We start from the raw sequence: 14,886 nt of genomic DNA, 5'->3' as shown, positions 1-14,886 counted from the left end.
AGGAAAAAGACAATCATTCAAATTAATGTACAATAAAGCGTCCCGTCCTAGAAAAAATATTTTGCATGGGCCATTTTTGCATAAATCAACCATATTTTGGCTGGGGGCCAAAATTTTAAGAAAATTTTCTAGGACGGGACGCTTTTATGTACAATCACAATAATGATTTGTAACTACTAGATGAATAAAAATATCTCAAGTTTTTAATCAAACGTATAAGAAAGCTTGTGTATGAAACTTTGGGTACAGTTTTGATATAAATTACACACTCTTGTTAAGGGTGATATTAGTGCGTGGTAGTGAGAGTAGTATGAATTCCATGGCTAACTTCTGTAGAGATATATAATACTTTGGGTACTAATATAAATTACACACTCTTGTTTAGGGTGATATTGGTGCGTGGTAGTGAGAGTAGTATGAATTCCATGGCTAACTTCTGTAGAGATATATAATACTTTGGGTACTAATATAAATTACACATTTCTTGTTTAGGGTGATATTGGTGCGTGGTAGTGAGAGTAGTATGAATTCCATGGCTAACTTCTGTAGAGATATATAATACTTTGGGTACTAATATAAATTACACACTCTTGTTTAGGGTGATATTGGTGCGTGGTAGTGTTTAGGGTAGTGAGAGTAGTATGAATTCCATGGCTAACTTCTGTAGAAATATAATAAAACTTTGGGTACTTTTATAAATTACACATTTCTTGTTTAGGGTGATATTGGTGCGTGGTAGTGAGAGCAGTATGAATTCCATGGCTAACTTCTGTAGAGATATCATAATACTTTGGGTACTAATATAAATTACATATTTCTTGTTTAGGGTGATATTGGTGCGTGGTAGTGAGAGTAGTATGAATTCCATGGCTAACTTCTGTAGAGATATCATAGGTTAGTACTTAGAAGTTATATAGTTTCAAGAGCCGTTTCTTAGTCTTACTGAAAAATCATGTATTGTAACTATTATGTCTATTTCTCTTGGGAGGATTGTACCCTAAAGAAGATTCACTGTAAAGAATAATCTTATCGGTTAGCGAGATCCTTTGATACAAACAGACAGACAGACAACAGACAGGAAAAGACATGCTATTACTTCCTTAAGGAACTAGCGTCTGCAACCCTAGAATCCAGGGGCTATGAATTCAAAGAGGTAGGAAGAGTGAAGGAAAATAGCCTAAAACCATCCTAAAGGCTTGCATTTGATTAAAAATAAGCCCAAAACCATCCTGAGGTGAATACTTAAAAAACTTTTTGGCTCACTTCCTAACTAAAATCAGCGAGGCTCGCTAATAATTCCTCACTGCCTTTTATAATAGGTAGGTATGATTATAATTTGTTTTGTATTAGGTCGGGAAGGAAGTTCAAAAGTATTTTGTCCCAAGAATAATGAAGAAGTTGATGCCACCACTGAAAGATTTATCTACCAGGTATACCAAGTCTAGCCAATAAAAGTACCCAAAGTAGCCAAAACTTTGAGTACCCTTCATTTCTATTGGTTAATTTGAAACTATTAGAGTCCAAACTTTTCAACCTTTAATTTTAAATTGTACCCAGGTGAGACTGAGAGACAGCCTGTTCTCGACGTTGTCCTTCAGCAAGGCCAAGTCCAGCCAGGAGGCTTGGGTGGCGTGGATTGACGGTCAGGTCAAGATGATCGAGGACATTCCCGATATTGTAGGTAGGTTTGCTTTTATTTAATGTCACTAGTGGCTACGTGAAGCATCAACGCTTTGGGCCAACAAAACTGAATATATTCTTTAAATATTTCAATTTTCTCTCCGCGGAAATCTGTCTGCCTATAATACGATGCGATATGATTTGTATATTATGAATTTAGTTATTTAGGATATCTTGAATGGCTTAATTGACAGTTATTCATTTATGTAATATTTATTTTATCATATCATAATTAGTTGTCCGCTGATAGGTAAATATAGTGATTCTACATTAATTTCTGTTTTGTCAACCACGAGAAGCTGGGTAAACGAGCGACTCACTTATTTTTCATTTGCTTATTTAACAGTTATTTTGAGGGTTGATTTGTTATTTTAGTGTCTGTCCGTCCTTATGTCTGTCTGTCCCTTAAGATCTCAATAACCACTGAACCAATTGGATTCTAATCTTCAGGGAAGTTACTTACTGGTCCTGTGGTGGTTTTTGACTATTTTCTTGGAGGGGGGGGGGGGGCACCTATATTATAACCCCCCAAAAAAACAAAAATCCCCATTTTTTAAAAATATGGTGGTTGCAGCACCATATCTACTTAGTTTATTTTTTTAACAAGCGGCTACGCCCCTAGAGGCCTCTAGTGGCACTTTAAATGTTTTTTTTATATCTAAAATAAGGGCATTTTGCGTTTGACGTTTATTTTTCGTTGAACTCTCTTTTTCTAAAATCGAGAAATTAAAAAAAAATTAACTTCTTTAGGGAGGGTGGTGGTACCCTCCCCCAAAATAGTTATAAACCTTCCCGGGACATATGAGAATTATCCCTGTTAAAGAGAACCCGATCGGTTCAGCGGTGAGCGAGATCCATTGGTACAAACATACAAACACACAAACATCCTGTTACTTTATTATAAGGATTACTCTTGGGGCAAAGCCCCTAGAGGCTAGGGGTAAAGCCGCTAGTTCTATTAAATTAAGTAGTAAGGTTTTTTTGTCTGTAGCGTAGGATTTCGACAACTAATGAACCGATTGAGTTCTCCATTTTTTGTTGGGGCTTCTTATTAGTCCCTGGAGGGTTTTAGGCTATTCAATATATGTATATTAGATTAGTTTTAGAGGCTATTTCCTTAATAGTAGATTCTAGGAGCGCAGCAGCTAGTCTTCTGTAAAGTAAAGCATTATAGAAAAGACAAATGTTCTATTATATATAGTTTAATTTTTTGCCGCTAGGAGTCTCAAATTAATTAAGAAATACTATTTAAACTAGCGATTTATATGTGAAATCATATTTTTTTTTTTTTAACAATTTGCTTTCATTGCACGGTTTCTTAATGATGATATTAAAAATATATTAACATATAGTTTTTGTTCGAAATAAATACAATTTGAATTAGGATATGTATTAATTTTATTTTCATGTTAGATTCTGTACATTCAACCAATGACATGTCTTGTATGTTCCATTTTTCGTCAAAAGGAACTTCCTAGCAGACAAAATACCATTATTTGGAGTGATTTCAATTATGAGATCGCAGTAATTCTTATAATCGCGTTGTCTATTCTCTACGCCCCTAGAGGCCACTTAAGGTAGTTGAGGGTTGAATTCGAACCTGAATTTTTTTTTAAGAGAGGGGGTGGAGGGAAATCTAGCACCTCCTATTTTTAAATTTAGAAAATGGTTAATTTTTCGGGGAAGGGTGGTGGTACCCTCCACTTGAATAGTTATAAATCTTCCAAGGACCTTTGAGAAGCTACATTTTTAAGGAGAACAATATCGGTTCAGTGGTTAGCTATCTATCTATATATCTAGAAGATGATATCGTCTATAACTGAGATAAACAAGGATGTAGCAAGCAAGGACAAACTATCTATCTATCTATATATATTTATCTATCTATCTACAGCATGACCCTCGAAAAAGTATTTTTAAGCATCTGCAGCCCTTATTTCTCAATGAATTATAAAAAAATGCTTATGTCCTTGTTCTCCATAGTATTCCACATAAGTAGATATAAAAATATTTTTTTTTACCTCCATTAACACCGGAGATTTTTAGAGCTAAAGTTTTGAAAAAGTGACTGAGAAAAAGAATTTTTTTTTGTTTCTCTTATTTTTTGGATGGTTATATTATGTTTTTCTGGCAACTGAATAATGATGCACAACGAAAAACAAGTTAACTAATTATTTCTTTTTTATTCCACCAAAAAATATAAATTTTTAATGGCAAAAAATACTACTAAATGAATTGATTATTTGCAAATTTTAAGTTATTTATTAACCCTTATTTGAGAAAAGGATTAATTATGACAGTTGCTCCGCCTACTTTTCTGACATCTCAATAATTTAATAGGGGGTTAATTAAGCTTTTTAGACAAAAAAATCATTATGTTTTAATTTTATTTTCTTTATAACTTTTTTGTTATTAAAGTTAGGATTGTGAAACAAAAACAATTTTCCTGCTATATTCATAAAGATTTATTTGGTTTTTTAATCTTAAACAATTTTGCCTAATAAGTAAGTTTTTCAAAATATCATTAAACTAAAAAGACTCAAAAAATATGTGTAAAAAATGCTTTTTACTCAAAAACTAAATTTTTTATTTCATTTTTGTATAAAATTTCTGCTAGTAACAAAAATAAAAGGATTTCTATCTTAATTTTGCTAAAAAAGTTGTTTCATGTTAAAAATTGCTTTTTCCTCAGTCACTTTTTCAAAACTTTACCTCTAAAAATCTCCGGTGTTAATGGAGGTAAAAAAATATTTTTATATCTACTTATGTGGAATACTATGGAGAACAAGGACATATGCATTTTTTTATAATTCATTGAGAAATAAGGGCTGCAGATGCTTAAAAATACTTTTTCGAGGGTCATGCTGTATATATATATCTATTTATCTATCTATCTATATCTAGAAGATGAAGAAAAAAGCTCGTATATAACCGAGATAAGGATGTTTACAGCAAGGACGATCTATCTATATCTAGAAGATGAAAAGAAGAGCTCGGCTTTTAGAAAAAAATCATTCACTTGAAAATTAAATTACCAATACATCACAATGTAGTAAACATTCTGTAATTAATCACTAGAAAATAATGTGTTTAGAACTTCGTCAACCCTTCTCACATATTTTTAACTGCAACCTAAATTCAAGGAGTTTTTAGATTGTGTAATACATAAATATCACAGTAGAGTTTCTATATATGAAATGACATTTTCTTGGGAAAAAATATTTGTTAAAACCAGCCATCTTTTCTGTCCGCTATTTTCAAAACTAACTCAGCTAGTTAGCGGGGCATTGATGCGCTAGTACCCAAAGTCAGTCAGAACCTGCTGAATTCGTGCACATTCCCTTTAAGCCAGTACCCAAAGCCTGAGACTCTTAAAAATTGAATATTCGATCAATTATCCCCTCCCTTACTCCCTGAGAGCTCGGCTATAACAGAGATAAACAAGAATGTTGTCAGCAAGGACGAACTAACTATCTATCTATCTATATCTAGAAGATGAAGAGAAGAGCTCGGCTATAACAGAGATAAACAAGGATGTTGTCAGCAAGGACGAACTATCTATCTATCTATCTATATCTAGAAGATGAAGAGAAGAGCTCGGCTATAACAGAGATAAACAAGGATGTTGTCAGCAAGGACGAACTAACTATCTATCTATCTATCTATCTATATCTAGAAGATGAAGAGAAGAGCTCGGCTATAACAGAGATAAACAAGGATGTTGTCAGCAAGGACGAACAGGTCCCAATTCTGGAGCCAATTCAGGTAAAATCAGGGATTTTGGCTTTCTTTAGTAAATGAGCATTACAGGGATCTTGAGGGATAAGACGATTTACAGTATACCCCCAATGATTATAAAACTTGCCCCTTCTGGTTTTTTTTGGTGCAAGTTTGACTGAATTAAAGCTATAGGTATACAATTTTACATGTTAGTGGATACATTTTTTCAGCGCAATATTTGAAATTTTTGATATGTGACGTCTCTATTACAGCATGTACTTTTTTTTCTAGGTATTATTCATAGACCTTTTTTTATTATATAATATTTTCTTGCCAATATATAATAGAGAGCTTCTTTATAAATAATTATTTCTAAAACGTTGGTGCATCATTTTTTTTTAACAAAATTTAGCTTTGCTGTTATGGTTGTTTCATCTTTGTTTTATTTAGATTGATGAAGAGACAGACAAACCACTAGAGACCGCCCATGCCACTAGTTTTGTGAATGTTTCATACTTGTTTTATTTAGATTGATGAAGAGACAGACAAACCACTAGAGACTGCCCATGCCACTAGTTTTGTGAATGAGGTAAAATTACTTTGATAGAATCATTTTTTTAGAAATGGTTTTACCTTTTCGGACATTTATTTTCATTTTTAGATTAAAGGATGAATCTAACCATCCTTAATCCAAACCTTTGATAGCACATCCTTTGTCGGAGAGTTTAAGGTTTAGATGTTGATGTGCTTTCCCATTAGATAACAAATCCTTTGATTGCACAACCGTTGTCTGAAAGTCCTAACTGTAAACAATAATGAGTTGCGCCTGTTTTTGGGCTAAGACATTCCCCCAACTCTATTGATGTCACGCGCCTGACTTATCACTAGAAGTTACAACTGTCTCTAGTATGACGCGTTGTGGTCTAGACTCGATCTAGACACAATAGAAGAAACAATCAATTTTTCCAGATAAGACTATCAGACTTTAAGCTTATCCTTCGGTACCTACAGGCAGACCTCCTGTTACTTTTAGATATATTTTTGATTGAATTTTTTTATAGGTAAAACTGTCAGACTTCAAGCTAATCCTGACAAGAAATGGAATCCACAGTGAATTTCAACAAGTATAAACATAGTTTAAAAGCGTAGCTACTCAATATTAACTTAACAAAAATAATTCAGAAAAAAAACTTTTTAGGGCATATGTTGGTGATCATAAATCATAAAATAATTTTTTTTCTGACTTACTTAATAAAAACTTTTGGTTTAGTACCTTTCGTGGCAACACCTATTTAAGGGCGTTTCGTCGTATTTTCACTGTAGCTTTTGATAGGCTATTTTTGGTTAGGTTAGGTGATTGACTTGCAGGGTTATAGCCCTCCAAAGGGGCTAGTAATAGGGGAACATTTGCTGTGAAAATACGATAAAACGTCCCTTAAGAGGCGTTGCCATGAAAGGGACTATACCCAAAACTTTTTAAGTGTTACAAAAGTCACAAAAATTAACTATCCGAATCCGCGATTTGAATTGCGGATTGTGGATTCGAATTCTGGGTCCAAAAATTGGGCAGATTGCGGATTGCCATCCCCAATACTGACTATCTTAATTCAGGGTAACCTGACCTGTGGATCTAACGGAAACGTCCTGCTACGCCGTCATGAGAGTGGCAGAGTTGAGCTGGAAGGATGTCTCAGCGAGGACTATTATCAGATTAGAAACCTGTTGTATCAGCAATACGCTATTGTTTAAACTGGATTCTATATACGATTACATTGTATGACAACCATTTATAATTCCTCCAAACCGGTTTTCAACCTGTTGTATCAGCAGTACGCTATTATATAAACTTAATTCTATGTGCTACATTGTACGACAACCATTCATAAAACCCAAAGATACTGTTTTATAATATAAACCGGTTTAAATTTTTTTTTTTTGTGTTGTTAATGTTACCACTTATGAGCATTATTTCATTGTCTAAACCAGTTTGTTTTAAGGACAATATCAAAACCAGTTTCTTATCATTTTGTACCTTGATAATCACATAGCATGTTATAAATAATATTTAAAACTCTTAAAAGTTTATTAATGTCCATTTTTAACATTTAGAGCAAAACCATGCCTTACTGTTTTGAATTTAATGTTTTGATTTTTTCTGTCATTATGCTGTGATCTAAATATTGATAATGTTATGGTGAGTTTATTTTTGAAAATTAGGGGTATGTCTAAAGGAGATAATATAATATTTTTTTAGTATGGCTTCGAACCTATTACAGTTAGGGAGTTGAATCCATTTTTATAGAAGCAGAAACATAATCTATGATTATGGTTTGGACCCTCTAAAACTGTAATCTACCCTTCCACTTTCCCCTCTCTTGGTGAAGATATCTTCAACGCCGATACGATTTTTTAAATGTAAGATTCCACTTTCAATAGAGGCGAAACTGGAATCATACATTCATGTTTACATATCAGCGTATTCATAAACATTGATTTCCTTATTTATACCGACATAATAGTAATGTATCATTCTGCTTTCAATAGAGACAAAACTGGAATGATACATTCAAGATAACATATCATATATTTAAATTGACATAGTAGAAATGGTACATATTAGTTAGTTTTTTTTATATTTTTATTAGTTTGAAGTTTTTGAGAAAAAAAGGACCTAAAAATAAAGGTTGCTAACACTTAACAATCAGGCCCATTTCAACGCTCCCCCCCCCCCCCCCCCCACATATCATCTCAGCTCCTATTAGAGTTAGATGGCAAAAAAAATTGTGCATGTTCCCTGTTAAATAATAAATTTCTGACTTTAATTAAGACAGAGTCATTTTTCGCTTACTTCACCCTTTCATTTAACAACTTTCTTTTTAAGGTTAATTAAAATGTTAAATGGATGTAATTTCCTTATTTTTGAAGCTAGAACAATTTTTTCAGAAAATGTTTACCTTAAAGTAAATTTTTTACTAAAAATCTCAAAACATAAATTATCTTATTTGTTGGCTTAACAACTTTGGGGACTTTTACTGAATTTTGATCTAATATCTATAATACAAAGTAGAACAATGTCTTTCAGTCTGTCTGTCCGTCCATCCAGCTGTCCCTTAAGATCTCAGTAACAACTGAACCGATCAGATTCTACTCTTCAGGGTATATACCTATTGGTCCTGTTGTGGTTTTAAGCTATTTTCTTGGGGGGTGGGACAACCCCAACCCCCAAAAAATTAAAATTCCCCCCCCCCAAAAAAAAAAATATTCTGGTGATGCTCATAAATTATGGGCGCAGCACCTCATGGGGCAAAGCTCCTAGAGGCTAGGGGCAAAGCTGCTAGTAATTAATAACCTAACCATTCCAAATCCAATAAAAGTCCCCAAAGTTGTTAAACCAGCCAATAAGAAAACGTTATCATAAAACTTTGGGGACTAGTGTAATAAACAGTCCATTGTCCACCTCTCTCTATGCTAGTTCCCAAAGTTTTACAATAACGTTTTCATTTTTGTTTGCTTAACATCTTTGGGGACTTTTACTGAATTTTAATTGGTTAGTTTGTTTAGTATAGTGTCGAAACGTTTCAACCACTGATGGCAAATTACAGTAGGGGTATTTTTGGGAATGTACATCCATTTATCGGCTATTGTCTTAAACCCATCAGATCCCTGGTGTCGATAAACTTGAATTAAAGTACCTAGAGGTTTTGGACCAGCTAAGAAGGTAATTTCAGTCCAATGTTCCCTACCTCCCTGGGTACAATAAAAGTTGTCTACAGGGAGGGAAAAATGGACAAAAAATTAGATAAATTCTGTCTATAATAACATGAGAAAACAGAATGAGAAGGACAGTAGCACCCTGTAATCTTTATCAGAAAGTTCTGAATGTCCATTTAAAACATTTGATGAAGCTTTTTATATTAAGAGTTATAACAAAATAAATTGATAAGATACATACAAAATGTTATTGCTTCTAAGCGACGTTTTCTACAAAAAGGGTTGGTAGAAGTCTATATGTATGTCTAAAAAAATCATTCTTATGGTTTGCAGGTTTCTATAACTATGTCTTATGCCTCTAATAAGGGAGGGTTTAAATTTTAGTAGTACCCTTAATTGGTTGATGAAAACTGGCATTGTCAAAACTAAACAGCCAAGATTAGTTGTTTATTGCTTCTGTTTTTCCAGTTTTGTTAGTCCTGAAGGGGCGAAGGCCCAGTCTAACAAAACTGGTGTTCATTACAACTTTTTACTTTACTCTTTGTAGAAAAATGTCTATAATACAATACAATAAATGGTTTCAAGTATGGATTAGACGGGTCTGATACAGCGGATATTAATTGGTTTCGTAGCTATACTGGAAAATCATAAAAAATCATGGACAGAATGACGGACAGGCAGAAAAGAAATTGTAGAGTACCATCGCATTTTATTCTTTCTTAGTATTCATATCCAGAGAGGGAGGAGACAACTGACTGCTTATTACAACAGTACACAAAGTTTTACAACAACGTTTTCTTATTCATTGGCTTTGGGGATTTTTACTGAATTTTGATTGGTTGGTTAAATTGTGTTTATAAATGTTGGAACCACTAATTTTAATCTACAGAAGAGGTTAATTAAAGTGTCATCATTATGGATGTGCATTAATTTATCGGCCATTGTCTTATCTCTTTATATCCCTGATATGTTTCATAATTTTATTTCTTAGCTTTGCTTAAAGGGACTGTGAACGAGAAAATTTCTCATCAGATTATCAAACCTTAACATCATCTCATTAATATAATCTCAAATATAGGGCAAAACTGTCTCTTGTTTCCTTAAAAAACGGCTTTTTTCCGACGATTTTTACTATGTCCAAGTTTGGAGAAAAAATTTCCCGACTATATAAATGTGCAGTTAATTGTCTTTTTTTCCTTCTATAGCTAAAACTAAACTTTTTTACATAGTTCTCTATTTTTCCTAACGATTAAGCATACTTATAACAATATCCTTGCTGTAAACCAATGTATAGTTACTTAAAAATTGATAAAATAAGTAATATTTTTTATTGAAAACCAAATACAATAACAAAGCAGAAACAGGTTATTTTATTAGTATCCAAGTAACTTTAGATGGCCCATCTCTTGCCCACCTTTAATTACAAAGAAGGCGTCTTAACTTTTTTGCTTTTTATTTAAGATAGCTAGCCGGTTCTTTTAGTAAGTAATAGATGTAAAATGGTCCATAGAATTCAAATATGCAATCGGTTTTTTTGTAGACCTCTTATTTTTGAAGTAATTTAAGTTTTTTTAAAAAATAATTAAGTCAGTTTTAAGGTACTAAAACGCAACAAAATATAAGAAGAAAATTGCCAGTATGAACAAAAATAGTAAGATCTTTAATTTGACACCTTACTTTTAAAATTCTGTTGAGTAATTATTGAAAAAATCTATTTTTTTAACTTTGGTTTAATAAAAACTTTAAACCTAAATATTTTCTCAAACAGACATAAAAAATATGGGTTCATATAAACCTTTAGAATCAGAAAAATACTACGAATCCATTCTAAGCAAAATTGAAAAAGTTTTAGAAAACTATAATAAAAAATATGTTTTTTTTCAGAATCATAATTTTTGGCTTTAGAGGGTTGACTTGAACAAAACCTGAACAAAACCTAAACAAATGTACATACACTGTAACAGATATTTTTTAAACACAAGAAACAATGATGTTTTTTTAACTGCATTGTTTTGAAGTTTATAAACAGACTGAAGCATATTTGTTTATACTTTTTCATTCTTTACATGTTATGTAAGTATCACTATTTTTATTGCAGTATCTATTGTATATATTGTATGAACATTAGATTTTTGATTGGCTAGTTTAATAGTTAAAATTAAGTATTGCCTGTAAAAATATAATATTTTAGGCCTTTTTATTTTTTTAACGTTTTTACTTTTTTTCAATTTTGCTTAGAATGGATTCGTAATATTTTTCTGATTCTAAAGGTATATATGAACCCATATTGTTTTTGTCTGTTTGAGAAAATATTTAGGTTTAAAGTTTTTATTAAACCTAGGTGTAAAAAATAGATTTTTTTCAATAATTACTCAACAGAATTTTAAAAGTAAGGTGTCAAAGTAAAGATCTTACTATTTTTGTTCATTCTGGCAATTTTCTTCTTTTATTTTGTTGCGTTTTAGTACCTTAAAACCAACTTAATTATTTTTTTAAAAAACTTAAATTACTTCAAAAATAAGAGGTCTACATAAAAACCGATTGCATATCTAAATTCTATGGACAATTTTACATCTACTAATTACTAAAAGAACCGGCTAGCTATCTTAAATAAAAAGCAAAAAAGTTAAGACGCCTTCTTTGTAAATGATAAAGGTGCAATATTTCTTTTTAAACAGTCTGATAAAAGTGTTAACTAATTCTTCAAAATGGATTATTTATTGTCCAACACAATATAAAAGGATATCATTATTTTAAATAACCTATGAGATTCAACCCTTTTTAGACTTTGAGGTATTTTTTTTGTCAATAATACAAATTTAAGATAGATCTTTTTTACCTAATTACTATGTTATAAAAAAAACTAATTAGCAATTTTATATTACAAAATATATTCCTTAACAGTAACTAAATTGTTTCAACTGTATATGACAAGTTAAATACCCCTACACACATTTTAAGAAACAAAAACGTTCAGATTTTCCTTGTTTTTTCCTTTTTCCCTCCCAAAATACCATAAAATCAATGCATTATTTTTAGATATTTTTGTTAATAGGACGTTTTTGGTTGATCAGTGTAGTGAAATGTGCTTAGAAAATGTTAAGATTTGATAATCAGATGAGAAATTTTTACGTTCACACTCCCTTTAAGTGAAAGCTTTTCATTACATTAAGTTTTAAGTCTTAAGTATGTGTTATAACATATAACATAGGCCAAAGTTAAACTTTATCTGAGAGTGATAGGACAATGGTTTGGCAAGGGTAATTAATTTTCCATCGTCCTTTACCATTATCCCAAAGTTGATTAAATCTATAAGGCCTTTGAATCTAATTTATTAAGCTATTTGAAATATATTTAAATCCATTTTTACAGTTTTAAAGAATTCTGAGATATGAATTACCTTTACATAAATTCAATCCACCTACAATGAAAGCCAAAATAGATAGGCAAAATTTCTGGATTCTATTTTGTACTTCAGTTTTAATTTTCTTTGGTTTGAAATAAATGCACATTTAAAATAATCTTTGTCTAAGAAAAGGAAGGGATTAAGGGGTGGGTGAAGTTCTGACACATTTGTATAAACCTGGTGTATAGGCTTTATCTTTGGACTGAGAGGATAGGTTATTAGGGATAAAATCATTCCTATATGATCAATTTCCCACAGATTTAAGATTTTTTGGAGAGGCCTCCAGGTTCCGGAGCTCAAGGCCTCCATGTGGTCTCTCTACAGGTAAAAATGAAAAAAAAAATTTTAAGAGTTAGAAGTCAGCTTATGAGACAAAATATGTATGTTTTTTTCTTCAAATATGTGAATAACAATCAAAAAGAAGCATATTTTGTTTTATAAGTTACCCTTTAACTCTTCAAAAAAATCTTATTTTTAATTTTTATCTGTACAGAGACCACCTGAAGGCCTGATGCTCCGGAACCTGGAGGCCTATACAAAAAATCTTAAATCTGGGGGAAATTCATCATATAAGAATGATTTTATTTCTAATAACTTATCCTCTCAGTCCAAAGATAAACCCTATACACCAGGTTTACGCAAATGTGTCAGAACTCCCCCCCCCCCCTTATTACTCCTCCTTCTTTTTCTTCACTTCAACTGATACACGCAACTTTTACTGTAAATGTCCATTTATTTACTCCATCCACTTTTAACTCACAAATCAGACCAAATTGTTCAGTAATTTACCACAAAAATGCACAATTAGATAAGCAATTAACCTTTTAGTGCTTACTTACACAGTGAGAGATTACTAGGGAAATATTAAGATGAAATAGATTGAACAAAAAAATTACAAATATATACAATTGAATTAATTAATAAACGACTTTCTTAAAATAATTTTGATTACTCATTTGATACACTTTTAAAAGTATTTTTTTAAATAAACAAAACATCTTTTATAAAAGGCTCTTTGTATGTTTTGTTTATTTAATTAAGAATATACAACAATGTTTAAATTATATATAAAATCTATGCTTTTTTTCATAATTGACATAATTTTAAAAAAGTATGGTACATTTCTATTATGTCGATGTTAAAAAGTAATGGAAGATTACAGAAACATAGATATTAAAAATGTAAACCATGATTCCAGTTTCGCCTCTATTAAAAGTGGAATCTTACATTTCAAAAATCGTATCGGCGTTGAAGATATCTTCACCAAGAGAGGCAAAAGTGGAATCTTACATTTCAAAAATCGTATCGGCGTTGAAGATATCTTCACCAAGAGAGGGGAAAGTGGAAGGGTAGATTACAGTTTTAGAGGGTCCAAACCATAATCATAGATTATGTTTCTGCTTCTATAAAAATGGATTCAACTCCCTAACTGTATTAGTTTTCGATGGGTTAATACCAGTTCTAAGCCACACTGAAAAATAATATATCGATTCGTATTATAGAAAATTTTCCACGAGTAATGAAATAAGAATTATAAATTAATTACAGTTTTGTTAACCCAAAATTATTTATTTTACTATCCGCAGAAAGCTGTCTATAATACGATGCGATAAATAACTATTCTTAATTAGTAAAAGAAAAATAATGCTCTCATTAGGGTTTCATTGTTATATTTTATCATAGAACATCTGTTGTAAGGCCTTTATATTTCTTTAGTTGTTCTACTGTTTACGCTTTGTTATCAATACCCCCCCCCCTTATCCTTAAAATTGCAAATATAGACTCGTGGAGGTTTGGCTTCCCCTGTTTCACAGTCCCTTGCAAAATCCTGTGCACGCCACAGTGTAAACTTAGTATCATTGTTTATATAATTATAAAAATAGAGAAAGTTTAGGTACATCAAACTCTTAGAAATAATATTAATTGTAGTTCATATTAATATGTGATGAATATTTTACATTGTTAATTTAATTTATATTTTTTTCAGAAATCTTAAAACATATAGGCTGTGAAAAATTCTGCCATTTGAAACTATCATACTTTATATTTCTAAAGGAACAGATACTTTTATTTTTTTTAACATTGGATAAGTTAAACATACAGTTTCCAATCTAACAAGGATGACAACATCCATAAAAGCGAAGCTCTAAAATCAGAAGAACAGACGTACAAAAACTCTTGTAGAGTGTCAGAACTTAATAAGCAGAACATTATTATTCAAAACAAAACCGTAAATAAAATTTGCTAAATTGCTAAATCAGTTAAAGGGCATAATTTCCCTTTTAGTATTTGATTATGTAGATGTCTGGCTCATAATATTTTACAAAGAATCATTATTCAAAAAAATCTGATGAGTAGGACAATCAAGT

At 31.5% G+C, this 14,886-nt stretch overlaps 1 protein-coding gene across 1 annotated transcript in view; it reads left to right on the top strand.

The window, feature by feature from the left end:
* The window catches only part of Cpsf100 (cleavage and polyadenylation specificity factor subunit 2), a 35,365-nt gene extending 20,858 nt beyond the window's left edge, over positions 1–14,507 (top strand). The window contains exons 19-26 of the mRNA XM_080148990.1: positions 827–894; positions 1,351–1,430; positions 1,558–1,681; positions 5,357–5,445; positions 5,930–5,989; positions 6,462–6,524; positions 7,012–7,619; positions 14,020–14,507. Of these exons, the coding sequence (XP_080005116.1) occupies positions 827–894; positions 1,351–1,430; positions 1,558–1,681; positions 5,357–5,445; positions 5,930–5,989; positions 6,462–6,524; positions 7,012–7,149 (622 nt within the window). The 3' untranslated portion in view covers positions 7,150–7,619; positions 14,020–14,507. The remainder of the gene's footprint in view (positions 1–826; positions 895–1,350; positions 1,431–1,557; positions 1,682–5,356; positions 5,446–5,929; positions 5,990–6,461; positions 6,525–7,011; positions 7,620–14,019) is intronic.
* Positions 14,508–14,886: the final 379 nt, after the last annotated feature.

The sequence above is a fragment of the Acartia tonsa genome, chromosome 14 (assembly GCF_053477335.1).
Source record: "Acartia tonsa isolate MP-2025a chromosome 14, ASM5347733v1, whole genome shotgun sequence".
Lineage (NCBI taxonomy): Eukaryota > Metazoa > Arthropoda > Copepoda > Calanoida > Acartiidae > Acartia > Acartia tonsa.
This window is presented reverse-complemented; position numbering and strand designations above follow the sequence as displayed.